General features: G+C 44.8%; 1 protein-coding gene, 4 non-coding genes and 1 pseudogene across 5 annotated transcripts; 5 read left to right on the top strand and 1 right to left on the bottom strand.

Moving 5' to 3' along the window:
- Positions 1 to 7,676: 7,676 nt before the first annotated feature.
- TRNAV-CAC (transfer RNA valine (anticodon CAC)) lies at positions 7,677 to 7,749 on the top strand. The gene has a single exon. It is a non-coding gene; the product is annotated as a tRNA-Val (tRNA).
- Positions 7,750 to 11,605: 3,856 nt separating this feature from the next.
- Positions 11,606 to 11,676, top strand: TRNAG-CCC (transfer RNA glycine (anticodon CCC)). Its single transcript has one exon. It is a non-coding gene; the product is annotated as a tRNA-Gly (tRNA).
- A 2,669-nt stretch (positions 11,677 to 14,345) lies between these two features.
- Positions 14,346 to 19,762, bottom strand: LOC102145358 (protein FAM231D-like). Its single transcript, XM_065546721.1, is given in 1 exon segment — positions 14,346 to 19,762. A coding segment is annotated over 1 exon segment (645 nt). The 5' UTR covers positions 16,213 to 19,762; the 3' UTR covers positions 14,346 to 15,567.
- On the top strand, positions 18,973 to 23,096 carry LOC102118633 (uncharacterized; annotated as a pseudogene).
- TRNAE-UUC (transfer RNA glutamic acid (anticodon UUC)) lies at positions 19,776 to 19,847 on the top strand. Its single transcript has one exon. It is a non-coding gene; the product is annotated as a tRNA-Glu (tRNA).
- Positions 22,587 to 22,660, top strand: TRNAN-GUU (transfer RNA asparagine (anticodon GUU)). The gene has a single exon. It is a non-coding gene; the product is annotated as a tRNA-Asn (tRNA).
- Positions 23,097 to 23,199: the final 103 nt, after the last annotated feature.

Genomic DNA, 23,199 nt, shown 5'->3' on the forward strand with positions numbered 1-23,199 from the left:
TTAGTGTTTATATTTTATTTATTGAACACCTATAAAGAGTAAACTTTGTGTAGAAAAGAATAAAACCAGAATGGTCTGAAATTCATGGAAAAGGTTAAAGAAGAAATGAGTTTTCTTTATTAGCTATCTCTGTTTCAGAAGACTAGAATGAGAATTTCACTGCTGTGGGAAGGTAAGAAATATTAATAGATCGTGAGGATGTAGAATTCCTTGACTTCCATTACATGCTTAGAAAGAACAGAAAAACTGTCACATGTGAAAAGATTGTAGGATAAAATCTGAATGTTTTAAAATGAGGATAACTTACCATATCAGGTGAGCTTCATTCAAGAGAATGACAGAACCTACTTCTCAATGTGAATAAACATTGAGAAGTCGTGAAGAGCACAGTTGCCTTATGCCTGGAATATAGCCATTCTGACTACTGTGAGATGATATCTCACTGTAGTTTTAATTTGCATTTCTCTGATGATTAGTGATGTTGTGCATTTTTTCATATATTTGTTGACTGCTTGTATGTCTTTCTTTGATAAGTGTCTACCCATGTCCTTTGCCCATTTTTAAAATAGGGTTATTTGGTTTTCTCTTGTTGATTTAAGTTTCTTATAGAGTCTGGATATTAGTCCTTTGTCAGATGCATAGTTTTCAAATATTTTCTCCCATTCTGTAGGTTGACTGTATACTCTGTTGATTATTTCTTTTGCAGTGCAGAAGCTTTTTACATTTAAGTCCCATTTGTCAATTTTCGTTTTTGTTGCATTTGCTTTTGAGGTCTTAGTCATAGGCCAATGTTGAGAAGAGATTTTCCTAGGTTTTCTTCTAGCATTTTTATAGTTTGACATCCTATATTTAAGTCTGTAAACCATCTCGAATTAATTTTTGTATATGGTGGGAGGTGAGGGTCCAGTTTTATTCTTGTGCATTTGGCTAGCCAGTTTTCCCAGCACCATTTATTGAATAGGGTATCATTTTCCCCATTGTTTATTTTTGTCAACTTAGTTAAAGATCAGTTGGCTGTAGGTGTGTGACTTTATTTCTGGGTTCTCTATTCTTATCCACTGATTTATGTGTCTATTTTTGTACCAGTACCATGCTGTTTATGTTGCTATAGCCTTGTAGTATAGTTTGTAGTTAGGTAATGTGATGCCTCTGGATTTGTTCTTTTTGCTTTGGATTCCTTAATCATTCGGGCTCTTTTTTGGTTCCATGGGGATTTTTTTTTTTTTTTTTTTTTTTTTTGAGACAGGGTCTCACTCTGTCACCCAGGCTAGAGTGTAGTGGCATAAGCTCGGCTCACTACAACCTCTGCCTCTGGGTTCAAGTGATTCTCCCACCTCAGTCTCTTGAAGTAGCTGGGACTATAGGTGTATGCCACCACGCCTACTAATTTTTGTGTGTTTTGATAGAGATGAGGTTTCACCATACTGGCCAGGCTGCCCTCGAACTCCTGACCTCAAGTGATCCTCCTGCCTCAGCCTCCCAAAGTGCTGGGATTACAGGTGTGACCCACCATGTCCAGCCCCATAAGAATTTTATAATGTTTTTCCTAATTCTGTAAAAAATGACATTGGTAACTTGATAGGAATTGCGTTGAATCTTTAGATTGCCTTGCACAGAATGCTCATTTTAACAATATTGATTCTTCTAGTCCACAAGCATGGAATGTTTTCCCATTTGTTTGTGTTGTCTATTATTTCTTTCATCAGTGTTTTGTAGTTCTCCCAGTACAGATCTTTGACCTCCTTGGTTAAATATATTCCTAGGTATTTTGTTTATTTTATCTGTGTGTGTGTGTGTGTGGCTATTGTAAATGGGATTAAGTTCTTGATTTGGGTCTCAGCTCGAGCATTTTTAGTGTATAGAAATGCTACTGATTTTTTGTATGCTGATGTTGTAACCTGAAACTTTACTGAACTTGTTTATCAAGTCTAGGGGTATCTTGGAGGAAACTTTAGAGGTTTCTAGATACAGGATCATGTCTTTGGTGAACAGAGATAATTTGACTTCCCCTTTTCCTATTTGGATGATTGCTTTTTTATTTTTATTTTTATTTCTCCTGACTGATTGCTCTGGCCAGGATTTCCAGTACTGTGTTGAATAGGAGTGGTGAGAGTGGACGTCCTTGTCTTGTTCCAGTTATAAGGGGCAATGCTTCCAACTTTTGCCTATTCAGCATGATGTTGGCTATGGGTTTGTCATAGATGGCTCTTATTATTTTGAGTTATGTTCCTTTGATGGCTGGTTTGTTGAAGGTGTGTATCATGCAAGGGATGTAAGATTTTATTGAATGCTTTTTATGCATCTATTGAGATAATCATATGGTTTTTAAAAATTCTGTTTATGCAGTGAATAGCATCTTTTTTTTGCATCTGTTGAATCATCTTTGCATCCTAGGCATAAAGCCCACTTGATCATGATGAATTATCTTTTTGATGTGCTGCTGGATTCAGTTTGCTAGTATTTTGTTGAGAATTTTTGCATCTATGTTTATCAGGGATATTGGCCTGTAGTTTTCTTTTTTTATTGTGTCCCTGCCAGATTTTTGTATCAGGATGATACTGGTTTCATAGAATGAGTTAGGAATCCCTCATCCTCAATTTTTTGGAATAGTTTTAGTAAGATTGGTACCAGCTCTTCTTTGCATATCTGGTAGAATTCAGTTGTAAAATTCTGTCTGGTCCAGGGCTCTTTCAGATTAGTAGAATTTTTATTACTGATTCAATTACATAACTCATTATTGATCTGTTCAGGATTTCAGTTTCTCCTGGTTCAATCTTAAGAAGTTGTGTGCTTCCAGGAATTTAACTATTTCCTCTAGGTTTTGTAGTTTGTGCATATAGAGATGCTCATAGTAGTCGCTGAGGATCTTTTGTATTTCTGTGGTATGAGTTGTAATGTCACCTTTGTAATTTCTGATTGTGTTTATTTGGATCTTTTTTTTTCTGGTTAATCTAGCTAGTGGTCTATCAATCATTCAAATAACCAACTCTTCATTTCATTGATCCTTTGTGTGTGTGTGTTTTTTTTTTTTTTTTTTTTGGTCTCTGTTTCATTTCGTTCTGCTCTGATCTTAGTTATTTCTTTCCTTCTCCTAGCTTTGGGTTTTGTTTCTTCTTCTTTTTCTAGTTCTGTAGGTGTGGTATTATGTTGTTAATTTGAGATCTTTCTATCTTTTCAAGGTAGATATTGAGTGCTATAAACTTTCCTCTTAACACTGCTTTTGCTGTATTCCAGAGTTTTTGACACATTGTGTCTCTACTTTCATTTGTTTCAATTTTTTTATTTCTGCCTTAATTTTATTGTTTACCCAAAAATGATTCTGTTGTTTAGTTTCCATGTATTTGTGTGGTTTTGAGAGTTCCTCTTGGCATTGATTTCTGCTTTTATTTGCTGTTGTCTGAGAAGATACTTGATATAATTTCATTTAAAAAAATTTATTGAGACTTGCTTTATGACTGAGTATGTGGTCAATCTTAGAGAATGTTCTGTGTACAGAAGAGAAGAACGTATATTCTGTGGTTGTTGGATAGAGTATTCTATAGACATCTATTAGATTCATTTGGTCAAGAGTCCAATTTAAGTCCAAAGTTTCTTTATTAGGTTTCTGCCTCAGTGATCTGTCTAGTGCTGTCAGTGGGATGTTGAAGTCCTCCACTATTATAGTATGGCTATTTCTTTGCTTAGGTCTAGTAGTATTTGTTTTATAAATTTGGGTGCTTCAGTGTTAGGTGCATATATATTTAGGATAGTTAAATCTTTTTGTTGAATTGAATGCTTTCTGATTACATAATGCCCTTCCTTGTCTTTTTTTTTTTTTTTTTTTTTTTTTTAGCCGTTGTTGGTTTAGTCTGTTTTACCTGATACAAGAATAGCAACTCTTGGGCCGGGCGCGGTGGCTCAAGCCTGTAATCCCAGCACTTTGGGAGGCCGAGACGGGTGGATCACAAGGTCAGGAGATCGAGACCCGCCTGGCTAACACGGTGAAACCCCGTCTCTACTAAAAAATACAAAAAACTAGCCGGGCTAGCTGGCGGGCGCCTGTGGTCCCAGCTACTCGGGAGGCTGAGGCAGGAGAATGGCGTGAACCCGGGAGGCGGAGCTTGCAGTGAGCTGAGATCAGGCCACTGCACTCCAGCCTGGGCGACAGAGCGAGACTCCGTCTCAAAAAAAAAAAAAAAAAAAAGAATAGCAACTCCTGATCTTTTTTGTTTTCCATTTGCATAACAGATCTCTCTCTATCCCTTTACTTTGAGCCTCTGGGCGCTATAACATGTAAGATAGATCTCTCTTAAAGGCCACAGAAAGTTTGATTTTTTTTTTTCCCCAATTTGCCACCTTATGCCTTTTTTTTTTTTTTTAAATGGAGTCTCACTCTGTCACCCAGGCTGAGTTTAGTGGTGCGATCTTGGCTCACTGCAGCCTCTGCTTCCTGGGTTCAAGTGGTTCTCCTGCCTCAGCTTCCCGAGTAGCTGGCGTTACAGGCACCCACCACCACGCCCAGCTAATTTTTGTATTTTAGTGGAGATGAAGTTTCACTCTGTTGGCCAGGCTCGTTTCGAACTCCTGACCTCAAGTGATCTGCCTGCCTTGACCTCCCAAAGTGCTGAGATTACAGGTATGAGCCATCATGCCTGGACTACTCTATGCCTGTTAAGTGGAGCTTTTAGGCCATTTACATTCAAGGTTAATATTCATGTGTGAGGTGTTATTTTTGTCATAGTGTTAAGCTAGTTGCTTTGTAGCCCCAATTATGTACTGCTTTATAGGGTCTATGAGCTTTGTAATTACATGTGCTTTTATGGTAGCAAGTACCATCCATGTTTAGAACGCCTTTGGACATTTATTTAGAGCCTGTCTGGTGTTAATGAATTCCCTTAGCATTTCTCTGTCTGGGAAAAACTATTTCTCCTTCATTTATGAAGCTTAGTTTGGCAGAGTATGAAACTTTGACAAGCACTTTTTTTTTTTTTCTTTTAGGTGGCTAAAAATAGGCCCCAGTCTCTTCTGACTTGTAAGATTTTGGTTGAGAAGTTTGCTGTTAGTCTGATGGGATTTCCTTTAGAGATAATTTGGTCCTTTTCTTCAGCTGCCTTTAAGATTTTTTCTTTCACATTGATCTTGGAAAGTCTGATGACTGTATGCTTTGCAATGGTTATCTTGTGTAGTATCTTGCAGAAGTTGTCTGAATTTCTTGTATCTCAATATCAATCTCTCTAGTAAGACTAGGAAAATTCTTTCCTGAATTATTCCTTCAAATATGTTTTCCAGGTTGCTTACTTTTTCTTTTTCTCTCTCCAGAATGCCAATAAGTCATAGGCTTGATCGCTTTACATAACCTCATAATTCTCAAAAGCTTTGTTCATTTTTAAAAATTATTTTTTCTTTATTTTTGTCTGACTAGGTGAATTTGAAAGACCAACCTTCAAGCTCTGAAATTCATTCTTCTGCTTTTGTAGTCTATTATTAAAGCTTTCAATGTGTTTTGAAATTCCTTTAGTGAATTTTTCAATTATAGACGTTGTATTTGTTTTTTTCTTAATATAGTTTTCTTGTCTTTCATATTCTGTATTGTTTTTCTGGTTTCTTTGCATTGGACTTCAATTTTTTCTTGGATCTCATTGAGTTTCCTTGCAATATGTATTTGGAATTCTTGTCTGTCATTTCTGACATTTCAGTCTGGCTAGGATCCATTGCTAGGAACTAGTACAATCCTTTGGAAGTGTGTAAATACTCCGAGTACATTGGAGTTCTTGCACTGATTCCTTCTCATCTGAGGAAGCTGTTGCTTCTTATTTTTGAATTTGGTATTGTTTGGATGAGGATTTTTAATTTTTTTATTCTTTTTTTTTCTTGATGGTATGACTGTGATATGTGTTGTGTATGATTGTTTGGCTTCATTTCTGGGTGCTTTTGGGGGGCCCTATTTCTGTATGTGTTTCTTGGTTGTAGATAGCTTCTAAGCAGTAGCTTTCTCAGATGCTGCTTGTTGTGGTGATGTACTGGAAGTAAAAGCTAACACACTGACCCCTGTTGGGGGCTGAGGGTAGGGAATTCTCAGGAAGCTTATCTCATGGACTAGCACTAAGCCCTTCGGGTAGCAGGGTTTTTTTATTCAGTGGTCCAGTTTAGGATGCAGTCTAGTAGATGCTGCTTAAGAGTAAGGGTGGGTAGGTAGGCTGGTGTCCAGTGGAAAAACCTGCTCTGACAGGATGGTGGCAAGAGATCATGTTGGGGTGTGCTGAGGCCTCAGGGGAAGGGGCAGAGGTGCACTAGCTCCTCCTGAGTAGGCAAGAATGTGATCTGCTTCCCTATCATGCCCCTGTCACAGAGCTCATAACCTTCATTTTATAAAGACTTTGTCCTTTGGTTCCTGGCTGTGGTGCAGCTGAAGTCTATGGATATGCCACTCTGACAGCTACCACTAAAATGGGGTTTAGGGCAGAGCCTCTTCCCCGAGTCCAGGGCAGGCAACTCCATGATCTATCCTCCATTGCCAGGGCACTGCAGCTTTGTATAGGGAGGGAGAATTGGGCCCGTCCTTCCTGAAAGCTGAAGCAGCACAGGCTCACTTTCAGCCTGGGTGGTGCCACCATGAATAATATAAATAGTGTTCTGTCCTAGTGCACACTCACTGGGTCCTAGAGAAAAGAACCACTGCTACGTCTGCAGCCATACAGGGGATAGGGGAGAGATGATCCCCGCTTTTCCACGCCCGTTCCTGGATGTCAATGCTGCCCCCTTCTGCGATTGGTGCCATGCGAGTGTTTTCTTTGTCCCTTGGAGGGCTTTGGGACAGTGAGCAAACAACTGTTCTGATAAACGCAATTTAAACCGCGACCCTTGGCTCGCTCAGGTCGTGGGGTTGGGCTGCCTTTGCGCTTTTCCTTTGAATCTGCCCTTCTTCTGGGTTTGTTCTCTCGAGCCAGGGGAAGGACTGGGTCCCCTCTGTTTGGCTCCTCTTGCCTTATCAGAAACCTCACACTCCGTCCTTTTCCAGAGAAGCTTCAGAGAGTGCTTTGCTGGGTTTGCTGGCGTCCGGCAGGGTGCAAGTATGTGGGTATGCGCGCTGTGAGTCTGTGTTTCCTCCGCTGTGACGGCTCTTCCCTCTCCTGTAGGAAAAGGCAATGCCCCTTTTGTCTTGTCCATGTGGGACTCCAAAGAGTCCAGACGCGACAGAAAGGCGGCGAATCCTCTCAGAGTGGGCAGGGGAGGAGATAGAATATGGGAATGGGGCGGTAGAGGGGTGGGATTTCATGAAATTTCCTGATTTAAGGCTATCATGAAGTAGGCCTCTTTGGGAGCTCGGCTCTCCAGTCGCTGGTAAGGGTAACATCCCATCAGCCTCTGGTGAGGTTCATTCGCGTCCCCCGACTGCATTTGGAGCCAAAGGCAGAACGAGGCCGGCACTGCGGCCTGGCGTCCAGTGACCTAGCGATCTGCATATTCCTCAGGGTGGAAGCACCTGGACTTCAGATGTGAAGGCAATGCGGTCACTACTGCAGTAAGAAAAGCAACTAGGGGAAATGGCACCTTCTTCTCCAAACTTTTTTTGAGACACTCTCGCTCTGTCGTCCAGGCTGGAGTGCAGTGGCGCGATCTTGGATTTGTAAACTATAGTAGAAATGGCTGATCTAAGATTTTCATGATTATATTTTGCCTCTTTTGGCAACTGTGTGGTTTCCGTAGTGTAGTGGTTATCACGTTCGCCTCACACGCGAAAGGTCCCCGGTTCGAAACCGGGCGGAAACAGGTCTCCTTTTACCTTTAAATTTAGTGAGTTTACTCAAGGTTGAAAAACAGAAAAGTTGTTGAACCTGTGACCTACATTTTACACCTCATCAATCTAGACAGATTGTCGACCAGGCTACAATTTCCACTGGTCTGCCAGTAAGAGTACGCCACAGCAGGCCTGCTTAATGTTAGCTTTGGTTCCAGAAATTCCTTAGGGTTCTTTTCATTCTCTTCTATCGCCTGAATTTTCACAGGCTGACACTGAAAGTGGATGACATCTTAGCGCATTTCCTAAGGGTCCCGCTTGGCTTCGCTTTACTCTGATCCAGTTGCAGATCTGGCTGATTTGAGAGACAACAAAACAAAACATTTTTTAAAAAGGTTCTAAATCTGCATCTGGAACTCATAGAGTCAATATTCCAAAATCACACGAATTATGTATATACATTTGCATGCATACCCCTTCCCCAAATAATCCTCAGCAAACTGGTAAGTGTCCAAACTACTCTCCGGAGGCTTAGGTAATCAACAATTTAGTAAATATAATTCCTAATGTGTAGTGTACACATCCTGTATTGCCCACCCTTCTCTATTGCTTTGTCCCCAAGCGCCCTCAATTTTGCCTAAATGGGTTCCAGGTCATAGCCACCGACTCTCGCTTTGCCTTCTGGCCTCGAGGCAGTGCGCTTCAGCACCATTGCACCAGGTGAGGCTGCTGAGAACAGCTAAGTGGCCAGCACTAGTGCAGCTGGAGGCCAAGGCCCAGAATCTTCAGGAGTCTGCCCTTTACCCAGGCGAAAAGCCCAAGGGCTCTCCTCACAGCTTCCCAACATCCCTCTACAGATTTTTTAAAATATTAGATTTATTAACCTGTAGAGGTGGAGAGAATCAAAGAAATCACAAGATATCTCCGAGGGAAAACGGAGAGCACCAGGAGTACATCACTTAAGAGTATTGAATCAGCAAGCCAAGGATAGGAAAATGGAATGGATAGGGTGACTGCAGGGAATTGTACTGAGGTGGATGCTAACCACTATTTACTGTTAATAGGTTGAGCCAAGCACACTAATGGGGACATACCCGAAATACTTAATAGGGCACTCTTTTGCCCACCATGTGTTTTATAGTATAATTGCTAAATGATGTATTACCCTACTGGTTCTATGAAGCTTCCGGAGCCAAGGAGCCAGAGCATGGGAGCATAAAAATCCTGTCAATTGAAGCCTTGGGCTCTGCACTGCTAAGGCTGGCCCAGAGGCTGGATTGCAAATGCAGGTGCTAGTGTAATGGAATGGATGTTTGTGTTCCCTTCAAATTATATATTGAAGCCTTAACTCTCAACGTGAAAGTATTTTGGAGGTAGGGCCTTTGGGAAGTAATCAGGCTTAGATGAGGTCATGACCATAGGATCTCCATGATGAGATCAGTGTCATTATAAGAAACAGAAGAAAGATCAAAGTGCTCTCTCTCTCTCCACCATGCAAGGACAGAAGGAGAAGGTAGCAGTCTGCAAGCCAGGGAGAGAGCCCTCACCAGGGAACCAAATCAGCTGGCAGTTTGATCTTGGACTTCTCAGCCTCTCAAACTGTGAGAAAGAAATTCCTCATGTTTAAGCCATCCAGTCTGTGGTATTTTGTTATGGAAGCCTAAGTTAAGATAGCTGGTTCACCGGGGAATCCACTGGCATGAACCTGTGAAAAGTTTATGACACATCAAGAAGTTTGCTGCTCCTGGATTTGAGTATTGGCAAGAACTATTAGAGTGATGAGCACAGAGGGAAGAAGGGTACAGAGAATAAGGTATTCATCATTGTATCGTTGTACTGAAGAAATAAAGGGACATTACATGGTTTTAGGCTGAAGTTATGTGCAGATTTCAGCTGTGGAAGGGTCACTTAGCATACAGTGTGGCAAGTGAGTGGTGCGTACTACACTGGCTGTAGGGAGTCCAGTTTTGTTTGTTTGTTTTTCTTTTTGTTTTTTGAGACGGAGTCTTGCTCTTTCACTCAGGCTGGAGTGCAATGGTGTGATCTCGGTTCACTGCAACCTTCGCCTCCCGGGTTCAGGTAATTCTCCTGCCTCAGCCTCTCAAGTAGCTGGGAATACAGGCGGGTGCCCCCACGCCCAGCTAATTTTTTTTTTTTTTTTTTTGTAGTTTTAGTAGAGACGGGGTTTCACCGTGTTAGTCAGAATGGTCTCAATCTCCTGACCTCATGATCTGCCTGCCTTGGCCTCCCAAAGTTCTGGGGTTACAGGCATGAGCCACTGCACCTGGCCAGGAGTCCAGTTTTTTTTTGTCTGCTTATGTTAATGGACGCAAGAGCTGATAGATGGAAAAGTGTGGTAATAAAGTGGCAGTAAGCTTGTGGAGTATCCAATAAACCTAAACACTATTTTTTTGAATTGAACTGAAATTGTTGTGTTGTGAAAACGAGAGTTTATCCAAAGAAAGATCTGGCTTGGCAAACAGGATGGATGGTGGCGAGGATAAGTGTGCTAGGCAGGGCTAGAAACAGGTTTCAGTGATCACTGAAACACCCAGGACAGTGCACTACTCTTTGGGAGATGCTGTACTTGGGTCTGATCACTGGGTTTTGAGATAGACGATGGTACATGATGCTGACAGGGAACTCACTGATGTGTTGAGTTTTAGCATCTGTGACTCTGAGATGCATATGAGGCCTTTGCAAATTTAGAATTTGAGAGTAGAAAGTACAGGTTTGTATTTTAGAAGGTGATTTGGGAATAAATGTAGCTCTGGTTGATACAGATAATATGTGAAGGTTTGTTGGCCAGAGCTGATGTGTGTCTTGGGTGTTGGGCAAAGAACAGAGAACGGTCAAAGCTCTTCCAGGTCAATGTGAAGGGTGATTTCCTTGTTGGGCTCAAGTTTATGACTCAGCCTAGACCTAGCTTGGCCTCTCAGCTAGAGAAGAAGCATGATTCCATGTCACACACAGCTTCTGTCTGAAAAAGTCATAATGACTCCCAGACCCAACATGTGGGGCAAACTCTGGATTTTTCTCTTCAGTTTACTCTCTCCAGGGAAAATTGAGGAAAGAAATCTCTCTACTATTTGAACTTCATCAAAAGACTAATATGTTAATATTTTGACTGTCAATATTTCCTTAAACTAGTCTACTCCTTACATAGCTAATACATCAAAGCATGTTAACTTAGGAAATTGGATTCTCCATAACAATGAAATATTGACTGCAAGCATTATTAATCTTTTTATATCACATTTCCTTCAAGTGCTTTATACATCTTCAAGCAGACAAATAACAGTATTATAATGATCACAAGACCGATCATTACTCTTCTGCCAAAAAAACAGCGACAAAAGACTAACTCAGTATACCAACTTTTGTTTCTTCATTATCTCTACCTTGATTCTGTCCTTTTATTTCCTCTTTCCTCTAATTCTAATTTTGCTTCTGCTTCTTATTTCCTCCCAGAATTAGAACTTTACTTACCTAAACTACCAGTTAGGTTACCTTCTCAGAACCACTAAGGCAGCAGTTTGAGGTTGACAGTTGAAGATTTAGGATTAGAGAAAAGAAACATGAATGAATTTCTGATGTTTTATTATAGGGGTTTGTAATGCAGGTAGAAAGACCTTTTTCAGAGTTAAGAGTTTGATCCGACAAATGAGCTATTTTGATATTTATAACATTGTCTAGTAAAAGTTTCCTGTAAAAACATTTGCTTTGGATGTCTTTGTTAGCTTTTAGTCGACACTTGAAAAAGCTGCTTGCAAGTTTCTAAGTCTTCCTGGATACTCTTTTCAGCTATCTTCCAGGAAGCTGGTACAGGGAGGCATTGGTGATTCAGTGGTAGAATTCTCACCTCCCACAGGAAGCTGGTACAGGAAGGCATTGGTGGTTCAGTGGTAGAATTCTCGCCTCCCACGCGGGAGACCCGGGTTCGATTCCCGGCCAATGCAAGAGGTTTTTGTTCTTCTCCACAGTTCTTTACCCTGAAGCTCCCAGAAGGAGAGGAGCTGCCGGCGGGGTAGTCCCGTCAGAGGTACAAGAGGCCTCCGTGGCCCAAAGAAAGGGGAGGTGTGTGGGGAGGAATCTGCGTAGAGATGAAGGGAGCAGCGGAGACTGCTCCTTGCGCGGGGGTGGCCAGTGGACCCTCCGGGCTGTACCCCAGACACTGTGAACCGAATTTGCTAAAATCGTCAGCCACCTTGGCCCCGGCGTGTTTTGTGGGCCTATCGGTGTTCCGCGAGGGATTCCGTGTGTCTGGCAATGTGCGTCAACAGGTGTTGGCCTGAAATTTGGCCGGATACGGTGGCTCACACCTGTAATCCCAGAACTTTGTGAGGCCGAGGCGGATGGATAGCTTCAGGACAAGAGTTCAAGACCAGCCTGGCTAACATGGTGAAATCCCCTCTCTACTAAAAATACAAAAATTAGCCGATTGTGGTGGCATGCACCTGCTATTCCAGCTACTTGGGAGGCTGACGCAGAAGAATCGCTTGAACCCAGGAGGCGGAGGTTGCAGTGAGCCACTGCACTCCAGCGAGTCCGTCAAAAAAAAAAAAAAAAAAAGGAGTGAAAGAAGGCAGAAGTGTTGATGGGACAAGGAGATTTCCCAGGAGGCTTGGTGTAGAGGCAGGGGCCGGATCCTGAGAGATGAGATTTTTTTTTTTAATTATGTAGCAGAATGGGGAGAGAGAAACAGAGAAGCGCATGAAAGAGAGAAAAGCACGAAAATCTCCAGATGTTCAAGAATAAAGCAGAGAAAGTAGTATGAGTGTTTTTACATAAAAAGGATAAGAAGTACAATGGTTGTCAGCAGGCCTTGTGGTCGTGTAGTGGTTAATACCTGTAGTTGTGGTTCCCACAACCTGGGTTCAAATCTGAGTCACAGCAATGTTTTCTGTCTTGCGATTGTAGCTAATAGACCTGTCATTTGCTTTGCCTTTAATCCTAGCAGCCTCCAGAGAGCAGAGTAAACCACTGGCCTGGAAGGGCTCCAGCTTCTGGAGTTTAGCCCACTGTGCATAAACTACGGGGGGCAGCCTGACCACAAGGAAAACTTGGACATGCCCTTTGTCTCACAATTGAGCAGAAAAAATTCCCATAGGTGAAGATGCCACCTCTCAAGAGCCCTTTGTCTGTAGCTTCCACTGATGAAATAATGTGGTTATAGTATTTTCTGGTAGAGAAAACAGCTGTATCAGTGGGATTTTTAAAAACACAAAACGAGAACGAGCTTTTAATGAGTTTACAATGAAATCTAAACTACTTGTCATAATCTATACCGGCTTGCCTCCATTCCGCATCCACTAATTTTTATGAGAACAGTAAATTACTACTATTATTATTATTTTTGAGACGTAGTCTTGTTCTGTCACCCGGGCTGGAGTGCCACGGCTCAATCTCGGCTCACTGCAACCTCCGTCTCCCGGGTTCAAGCAATGCGAACAGTAAATAAACTACAGTTCACATAAAGTGCACAAATTTTTAGTGCAATTTGTTTAATTTTGATAAATGTAATCACCACCCAGCTCAAGTTTTAGAAAATTGCCATCATCTGAGAAATGCCTGTTAGAGCCCCTTTCCAGGCAATTCCCACCCTGTGTCCTCTTAGTTAATCGCCATTCTGATGTCTATTCCCATAGGTTACAATTGCCTCTTAAAGTTCTCATGAGTAAATGGACATATCTTTTGTGTCTGGCCTTTTTTCTGCAGTTATGTTCATTATACTCATGAGATACATCCACGTAGTTTCATGGATGACTTCTCAATTGTGGTGTTACTGAATTCTTGTGATGAATATTCTTGTAACAGTCTTTTTGTGCACTTGAGATTCATGGAAGCACTTCAGTTGCTGGGTCATGACCTGAGTATAAGTTTAACATTAGTACAAATTGCCAGTCTTCTAGAATGTTTTTTCACCAGCAGTGACAGTTGAAGTGGCACCAAATTCTTGTCAGCATTTGATGTGCTAACTTTGTTAAATGTAGCTGTGCTCTCAGACCAGTCTGACCAACATGGTGACACCCCGTCTCTACTAAAAGTACAAAAATTAGCTGGGCATGGTGGCATGCACCTGTAGTCCCAGCTACTCAGGAGGGGGAGGTTGCAGAGAGCCAAGATCGCACCGTTGCACTCCAGCTTGGGTGACAGACTGAGACCCTGTCTCAGAAAAAAAAAAAATAATAATAAAATAAAGTACCCATACACTGGTAAGTGGTTAGTGGTGTCTCCGTGTGGAATTAATTTGTACTTGCCTAATGAACAATACTATGAAGCATATTTTCTTATGGCTTCCAGCATATAAGAAATTTTCCTTTGCAAAGGCCTATTCGAATATTTTGCCTGATTTTATTTGGCTTAGCTTTATATTACTGATTTATGAAATTTCTCTTATATATTCAGGAATTCAGTCATTTTTCAAATAAATATATTGCAAAGGACTTTTCCCAGTCAGTGACTTGACTGACAACTGAAAGCTGTCAAGTGAAAAATCACACAATTTATAAATTTAGAAAGGAGATTTTATTTTTTATAAAGGGTTACAGCCTGCAAGGCGACCATTCTGACAGACTGGGAGGCATACCCTCCTGCTGAAACCTGAAAAATAGGTTTCCAGGGAGGGGAGGGGAGAATAGGGATTTATGTTGATCTGGTTGGCCACATATATTCAACAGGTAATAGGAGGAGCTCTGAATATTCATGAAGGGATCCTGCTGCATGCATGCTGAGTAAACATGCCTGTCACATGCAACCCATGTTCACTTTGGGGTGGAGACAACATTTAAATACATTATAGTTAGGCCTTATGCTTCAAAAGGTGAAGCAGAGACACAAAGGCAATCAAGTCACAGCCTCTGTAAACTGTCCAGAACTAGTCCACAGCCAGTGGTCTCTTATCAAGAGAAAGTTACTGAAATCAGTCTCTTGTCCAATCAAAGCTGTAGTTATGGCTTGTGTAGGGAGGGCTCAGTCAGTTTATGGTAATGGGTGAGCTGCAAGTGCTTCAGCATTGCTTATCTCAAGGCCAGTGCTTGCTTAGCTACAGAAAAAAAGAAAGAAGAAAAAAAAAACTGGCAGTTAGAACATAGTTTATTTTTTAAGTTGAGGGGTGCATGACTTAACCTTGCCTGGCATAGCCTTAGGTCTTGTTTATAATATAGTATCTTACTATGGTAAGGAGTCTGTTCTGTCAGTCTTATGATCTCTATTTTAACAATAATGCTGATCAGTTACGTCTAAACCACAAAAGGGAGAGAGAAGGTCAGACGGGTGTCTGATCTTCCAAATACTGGTCAGGAACTCAGTATTTAAGACTTCTCTGGGATCTCCTTGGCCAAGATGAGGTCTGTCCAGTTGGTTGGATGGCTTTGGATTTTAATTTTAGTTCTCAAAGCATTTAATTTGATGAGATTTTATTTTTAAAGCCTGTTATGTTCTATAAGAAATCTTTCTACTCAGGATAGTGAATGTATTCTTTTAATTTTATCTCTCTATAAGTTCCACAGTTTTACTTTTAATTTTTAAAATGATGACATCTAAAATTCTACTCCTAACCAAGACATTCTTGGGGGTTACCAAGGACAACTCCAAAAATCTTCCATAAGTGGTCAAAGAACTTACTGGGATCCTGGGCTGCAGGGCACAGTGGCTTTAGTGCACCTCTGCTTTTAAGACTATTCAGAAATTGCGTTTGTGAACCCATCAGGCTGTTTAAACATCAGCAACTTAGGGCTTGCACACAACATGCAGTTATGCAGCAGCTGTTTTCTGGATCTCGTGAATGCCTACATGCATACGTCCCCGGGAATTTTCTAAATTTGATCTCTTATGGTATTTCAAGTGGCTTAGTTGTCTCTTTCTTTTGCCTGCTGCCACACACATACCACCAAATCCTGCACTCCAAGCTTTTCCTTCTGCACCCTGGACTCCCAACCTCCAGTTAGACAATCCACATTTTCCCACAACTGCCTCAGGATCCTCCAGGTCACTGTGCCTCCTGCAGCAACCAGGCCAGGGGATATCTGGATTCCTATTACACTTCTGAGGAAGGTGGTTAGGGGGCGTGGAGGATGTGTGTGGGAGGGGTTGAGGTTGAGGGCAGGAGTATACTGTGGTCTTCTGTCTTCTACCTCATTGGCCCAGGTGCTGCTCTCCCTCCGGTTGTCTGCTTTCAGCCCTGTGTGGGAAATCAAGTCTGTGCCCTGATCTTCCTGACTCTCATTTTGTGAGTAACCTGAACGGATGAGCCATCGCTCTTGTCCCACACATTCTGTTCAAAAGGTGCCCTCCTCTGTACTTGCTCGGGGGCCTACCCACTGAGCTGTGGCACTCAGGCTGGGATGCCACCCAGTACAGAGGCTCTGCAGCCGTGCAGGGGTCTGACTGTTCCACACCAGCAGGATACAGGCCACAGGGCATGCTGTGGTGGAAAAGCATTCAGAGGTGTGGGCTGAAGGCCTCTCTTTCCACAGTCCCTTTGAAGACCCCATGGAAGTAGGCACCCCTTTGAGGAACAAGGTGGCCCAAGACCAAGCTTCACATGAAGGCGCTCGGGTCCCAGTAGGTCCTGTCTGTGCCTTGTATAGCCGACTGCTTCATGCATCTTACCCGGTTTCCCCTCTTCCACTACCCAAGCTCCTCCTCGACCCCCTTGCTCAGCTATCCTTAGGACAGCAAGATCCCCAGCACTTGGAAAAGCCCCAACTCCAGTGCTTGGGGAGGGAGTTGGGTTCAGGTCGTCTAACCACAGAAGAATACAGAACCTGAGGCAGGAGGGAATCCCTTCCCTTGCTGGGTCTCTTGGCACAGCCCATCCAGGGGTCTGGGTCAGGGTCCAGGTATCCTCTACTCTCCTTGAGGACCTGAGTTTTCAGGCCCCCCGGGTTGGTCAGCGTGGAGTCTTTCCCACTGTTCATCTGGGAACTGTAGGAATATCCCATGGGGCCCTCTCTTACTTATTAGAGACACCCGGGAAATACTCCAGCAGAAACTGGGTGCAGTGTACCAGATCACAGTAATAATAATTACAGGATTAGGCTAATCTTTGCCTACCAACAAGTCAAAAAGTATCCTTGAAAATCTTTGCCTACCAACAAGTCACAAAGTATCATTGAAATGTTTTATATCTTTAACTTTTAAGTTTTGGTCTATAATGCGTCTCAAGTTACTTTTGTGTGTAGAGTGAGGGAGAATAACATCATTGGCCTCCCCTACCTCCATATGAAAGTCCATTAATTGAAACGGTTTGTTTTCTTCTATTGAACTGCTTTCATTGAAAACCCATTTATTGACTGTATAGCTATGGATCAGTTTCAGGTCTCTTAACTCAGTCCATTTATCTACTTGTCACTCCTGATGCCTTGTCTATAATAGCTTATGGTCAGCCTTAAAGTCAGATAGTACAAGTCTTTGTTCTTTTTCACACATTGCAATCAATTTTGAAATAGGTAATAACTCATAAAACCATCACACACATCAGGACATGCTGTCACTTCATCCCTTTCTGATATGGTTTGGCTGTGCCCTCACCCAAATCTCAACTTGAATTGTATCTCCCAGAATCCCCATGTGTTGTGGGAGGGACCTAGGAGGAGGTAATTGAATCATGGGGGTGAGTCTTTCCCATGCTATTCTCCTCATAGTGAATAAGTCTCACTATCTGATGGGTTTATCAGGAGTTTCTGCTTTTGCTTCTCCCTCATTTTCTCTTGCTGCTGCCATGTAAGAAGTGCCTTTTGCCTCCCACTATGATTCTGAGGCATCCCCAGCCATGTGGAAATGTAAGTCCAATTAAACCTCTTTTTCTTCCCAGACTCTGGCATGTTTTTGTCAGCAGCGTGAAAACCGACAATACACTCTCATTTCAGAGTCAGACACATGCTCTCACTCACTAGACTGGTTGCTGACTTGTGACCGAAGATTCTGTATTGTACCCTCTGGGGACAATACATCTCCATTTGTCTGCGGGGAGGATGAACATGCAAAAAATCCACAACACTCAGCACAGAGTCTGGATTTAGTCCCATTAGTCTGAATGGGACTAATGCCCTTATAAAAGGGACCCCGGGGAGCTCTCTCGCCCTCTTTCTGCCCCCTGAGGATACAATGAGAAGGTGGCAGTGTACAGCCAGAAAAAAGAAAGTCCCTCACCATAACCCTACCATGTTGGCACCTTGATCTCGGACTTCCAACCTCCAGAACTGTGAGAAATAAATTTCTGTTGTGAATTAGCCACCCAGTTTATGGTACGTTATAGAAACCCGAACTAAGACAGAGATGGAATCCCATGGAGGGTCTCTAATTTGCTAAGCTGGTCATCAGGTGGGATGTTGTAAGTTAAAAACAGGAAGAGCTGACATTTTGTGCATATGAAAGAAGACAGTGGACAGGCCCATTGTCTTCGGCTTTGTCCGCCTCGGCAAACTGGAGACGGAAAGTCGATTCACCTTCTCCAGCCACGGGAGGACCGGGAGGACCTCCAGAGGAGGTTAGGTCGACTTCATGGTAACTTTAGATCCTGAAACCTCACAGGATTTTTCTTGTCTTCCCTTTGATCTCTTTTCCGCCTACCCAACAGGACAGGACTTGCAGCCTTTCTTTCGCGTCAGCAAGGGATCCCTTCTGGACAGGACCGAAGTGAGCAGCTGGTTTCCCCTACGCTTCCTTCCGGGCCTGGGCGTCACAAGAGCTCAGGCTGACCTGAGACCTAACTCCCGGCGAGTGGGACCAGCAGGAGCCTGGAAGAATGCTCGCACCGGGGTGGAGATTGGGCGCTGGGGTTTGCGAACCGCAGTCAAACCCTCTTCCCTGAGCACCGCGCACCTGCCCCCGGGGGTGCTGAAGGAAGTGGCCCATAAAGCTTCTCTGCAACCGAAAGAAGCCTGAAGCTCCAGGAGGGGCGAGAGGAGACTCGTTGAGCGAACCCAGCCCTCTGCCTGGCTGGTCCTGGTCAACAGGCTCGGAAGAGGCCGATTTGGAGGACCTAAAGGTTTAGAATCTCATGATGTCAAGATGTTAAAGCCTAAATCCTAAGTTCTGACTGTGAGGGGGAGCGAGGGTGTCTTGAGCTGGATCGACCCTTGAGTCTTCACCTGGAGGGTCCTCTGCACAAGTTCAGAGAGCAGGACAACGCGCAGCAATGGTTCCCCACAGGGGGCAACTACACTCTCACACGCCTGTCCCATCCCCGCTGGGACACTAGGCCACGACTGGGGGAAGCGGGAGGGAGAATGTTAACCCCCTGGCATGTATCTAGTCAGCGGAGGCGACGGATGTTGCTAAACACCTTACAATCCACCGCGGGAGGGCCCCTCCCCCACCCCGAAGTAGCCATTCCGCGGAGGTGGAGAAACTTGCGTGTAGATCAATGCCCACGCACTTGCCCGATGGTAAATCACGAGTTGGTGACCAATTGGATTTTGGATCTGAGGAAAAAACTCCAGCGTCAGAGGGAACTCTGGAAGTTTTGCCCGGAGCAAACGGAAGGGTGGCGTTGCCATCGCCTAAAATGGGAAAATGGCAGGTGTCACAGGTTGCAGGGGAAAGTGGGAGACCAGGTGAGGGCCCCGGAGCCTTCCCGGAAAGAGTTTCCCATGCAGCCCGTCTCGGTTTCCGCATCCGTCTGATTCCTTATGATGTTGAGGGTGCCGGGGTCTGGGTCCTTTATGATGCAGAGGGTATCCCCGTCTCACCCCGGGCCCCTCCCCGCTCCCGCCTCCTCCTGGCAACCTGGTGCGCAGCTCCGGCCCTGGCGACCCGCGACCGTCTCGTCATTCGCTGCCGCCTCGCAAAGGCGCATCTCTAGGCCAGTGGTGAGCTGCGGCCAGGTTGCTGCAACTCGCTCCAGGACTCGGGACTCGTGGCCTTGGTGTCCCTCGCGGAGCCCTTGGTGTGTCGCCTGCGGGCTCTTTGTTTTGAAGAAAGTAGGGAGGGAAAAGCCTTGTGAGACGACTCCAGGAGCAAAGAGCGACCCTTACAAGGCCCACGTCCTCCCAGAGCACAGGGGAACTGTCGCCTCAGACGGAAGAAGGAAGAGAAAGCAGCCTCTTGTGTCTCCCTGGTGGTCTAGTGGCTAGGATTCGGCGCTTTCACCGCCGCGGCCCGGGTTCGATTCCCGGTCAGGGAATTGTTTTGCATTGGTCGCACTCCCACAGGAATCTTTCTTTACTACGCTGTCAGCCAGCCTGCTCCAAGGACCAGACGCAGAACAGTCTCCGCAGCGAGGGGCAAACCCCAGCGAAGAAGGGCGAGTCCTGGTGGACCAGCTCTCACGTTTATCTCCGTGTCTGTCATCCGCTGAAGAGGTTTTAGAGAGCGCCTGAGCGTCTCGCTCAGGTGTACACAGCCGTGCAGAGGTGCCAGCCCCCGTGAAGTTGTACCCAATAAGGCCATCCTCTTTGCCGTCGCCGCCCCGGAGGCACCTATGGGGCTGAGCTGTGAATAACTGAGAGGCCAAACCAAGTCGTGTTGTTTGTGCGTGCCCTGGACATGGGCACGGGCCAGTCAGCTGAGCCTCCTCACCTCCCTTCGCAGCTAACGTGCTCGTTAGGCCGTCGGAAGAGGTGACTGGAGGCGATGCCCGCGAAGTTGGGAGTTGGGTGAGCGGCAGGTGAGGTCCTGGAGGGCGGTGCCGTTTGCTGATTGAGCGGCAGAGGGAGGCGATGTTCCCTGAGCCAACAAAGACAGCAGGTGGAGTAGGCACAAATGGAAAACTGTTGCGGGTGCCCTAAGCGGAAGGCAGGTGTAAAAATCAGCACTAGGACGTGGAAGCGATGGTGCCACAGTCAAATCCCACAGTGTCTACACTCTACCAAGCATTTGCGCACGCTCCCCCTTTTCCATTCAGTACTCCCAAGAGGGGTTTGGAAAAACCCCGCGTCCACTGTAAGCTCAGGGGAGAGCGGGAGCCAGGGAGGTGAAGTGCACAAACTGGGCAGAGGCGGCAGGCAGAACCTTGGGGGTGACAAGGCGCGGTGGCTGTGGGGCGGGAGCCGCTGCTGAAAGGCGGCCTGGGTTGTGGTGTGGGGTGACTGTCGATGGAATCTTTGGCGGAGAGTGGTTTGGAAGAATGGCGAGGGGAGGCAGTGGGGAGGGTGACCCTGAGCGTTCGGCCAGGGCGAGGAGGCTGTGCTGTCCCTGCAGGGCATGCGCTCAATCCCACTTACCTGGCAGAGTAGAGACCGTGGTGACGAAGGGGGTTCTCCCAGAGTGAAGGTTCTTCATTGCACTCTAGAGTTGCTGATCCCTGTGATTTCCTCAATGTGGGAAACGGTGTTTGTGCTAGAAGAGGGTTGCCCTCTTTACCTAACATAACGGGGTTCAAGACTGACATCGCCTCACGCCTACCCAAAAACGTTTACGTGGCTTCCTCGTCTCTCTTTTTTTTCTGTCCTAAAGTCGCCTCATCCTCACATTCCCTCATTTTTTTCTTCCACACTCGAGAGAGTCTCTCTCTCTCATTAAAAGCTCCACCAAATATTTGAAATATCTCAACCAGAAAGACTCCAATAAATACCTTATTTCATTCGTGGAAGCTACAGACCAGCTAGGTTGAGAGTTGCTTGATATTTTCTGCTAAACGGTGAGGCATAGAGCACTTCGAAGGTTTCTCTTTGGGCCTTTGTTTGTGTGCTGTTGGGTTTCCTTCTTTTCCCCAGACAGTATGGCGCTGTGGGGCCAGCGGTAAACCCTACTTTCTGGCTTTCTGGCTGCAGATAAAGGCCGCAACTGGTGCAGGAATGAAAAGCAAACCAAAAGACACACGGGTTCGCCCCAGTGGGCCCAAGATAAAGTCTGACTGTACCAGGATTCGGATTAGAACAGACGTTGCTGCAGGCACAAGGCAGGGTACTAACCACTATAGAATCCCAACTGCCCATCGTTTTGCTTCCCCACCCCTCTTATTTATTTATGCATTTTCTTGAGAGACAGAATTTTGCTTCGTCGCCCAGGCTGGAGGGCACTGGCGCGATCTCGGCTCACTGCTACCTCCGCCTCTCAGGTTCAAGCGATTCTCCTGCCTCAGCCTCCCGAGTAGCTGGGACTACAAACCTGCGCCACCACACTCGGCTAATTTTTGTATTTTTAGTAGAGACGGGCTTTCACCATGTTGGCTGGTCTCGAACTCCTTACTTTGAGTGATCCACCCACCTCCTCCTCCCAAAGTGTTGGGATTACAGGCTTGAGCCACGGCGCCCGGTCCCCCGAAAATATTTTTTTTTTCATGTAAAAACATTTATGCGATTTTTACTTCTTTATTACTGGGCAGCTACAGGTTCTTGTGATTTTCTCTCTCGTATTCTCCTCTCCATTCTGATACATCTCCCAACTTCTCTGCATCCAGTCGGTGCCCTCTGACGGGCATCCTGGGCTGTCCCTTTGTCTCGTCCTGGTCTCCTCTGTTCACCTTTTCCCTTTTGACTCCCCTGCCTCTTTCCCGCTCCCGCCCCACCGACTCCATCTACTGAAGCCGAGTTGAGTGAGGGGAGAGCAAGCGGAGCAGATGATTGCCTGAAGGCGGCGCAAAAAAACAGAAAGAGCTACCAGGAGAGCCGTCGGGGCGTTCAGCTTCCCTTGGGCCTTACCAGGCTCAGGGTGGGGTCGCAGATCCAGGCATTTCCAGATGCACTGGCTTCTGAAGCAGGCGAGGGTCAACGCAGGGTGAAGGCCATTCGGCCGCTCTTCTGGTTTCAGAGTCACGCAATGCAAGCGTTTCTAACGTGCAACAACACGATTAGTCGACTCAGCCTCTCCGGTTTTCCGAAACTTTGTAGTCTGCACACTTGTCCTGCAGAAAGCGAATGGCAACCCCTAGAGGTTAGTGATTGCTTAATCTATGTTGACATAAAAACGAACAACCGAGGTTGTCTCTGTGGCGCAATCGGTTAGCGCGTTCGGCTGTTAACCGGAAAGTTGGTGGTTCGAGCCCACCCAGGGACGTACTTTTAAATGTTGGTAGGTGCGGTGGCTCACGCTGATTAATCCCAACAGTTTGAGAGGCCGACATAGCTGAAGCCTCGCCTGAGCTCAGAAGTTCAAGACCAGGGAGAATTCCATCTCATTAAAAAAAAAAAAAAATTGCAGTTATTTCTCCTCAGGCCTATGACTGTATTTAAAAGCGAGAGACTGTTCCCTTGTGTCTTGTGCATCCCATAAGGACACAAAGCAGAAGGTCCCTCTCCGAGCCTCCTAGAAAATAAGATCCCTCCAGAACAAACTAGGTTGTATGTATGGGAACCTGAAAGTATACGAAGAAAGAAACTTCAAAAATTCTGCCTTGCTTTCCACAAAAATTAACCCATCACAGTCTGCCTTCAAGTGGTATCATACCTCTTCACATTACTCCTCTCTGCCTTTATGCTATTGTCATGCATTTTACTTTACACGTGTTATAAACCTTACAATCCATCTTTATTACTTTTATTTAAAGAGTCAGATGTGTTTTTGGTTTTTTTTTTTTATGTTTTTAAGACTAGTCT

The sequence above is a fragment of the Macaca fascicularis genome, chromosome 1 (genome assembly GCF_037993035.2).
Source record: "Macaca fascicularis isolate 582-1 chromosome 1, T2T-MFA8v1.1".
Classification (NCBI taxonomy): Eukaryota; Metazoa; Chordata; class Mammalia; order Primates; family Cercopithecidae; genus Macaca; species Macaca fascicularis.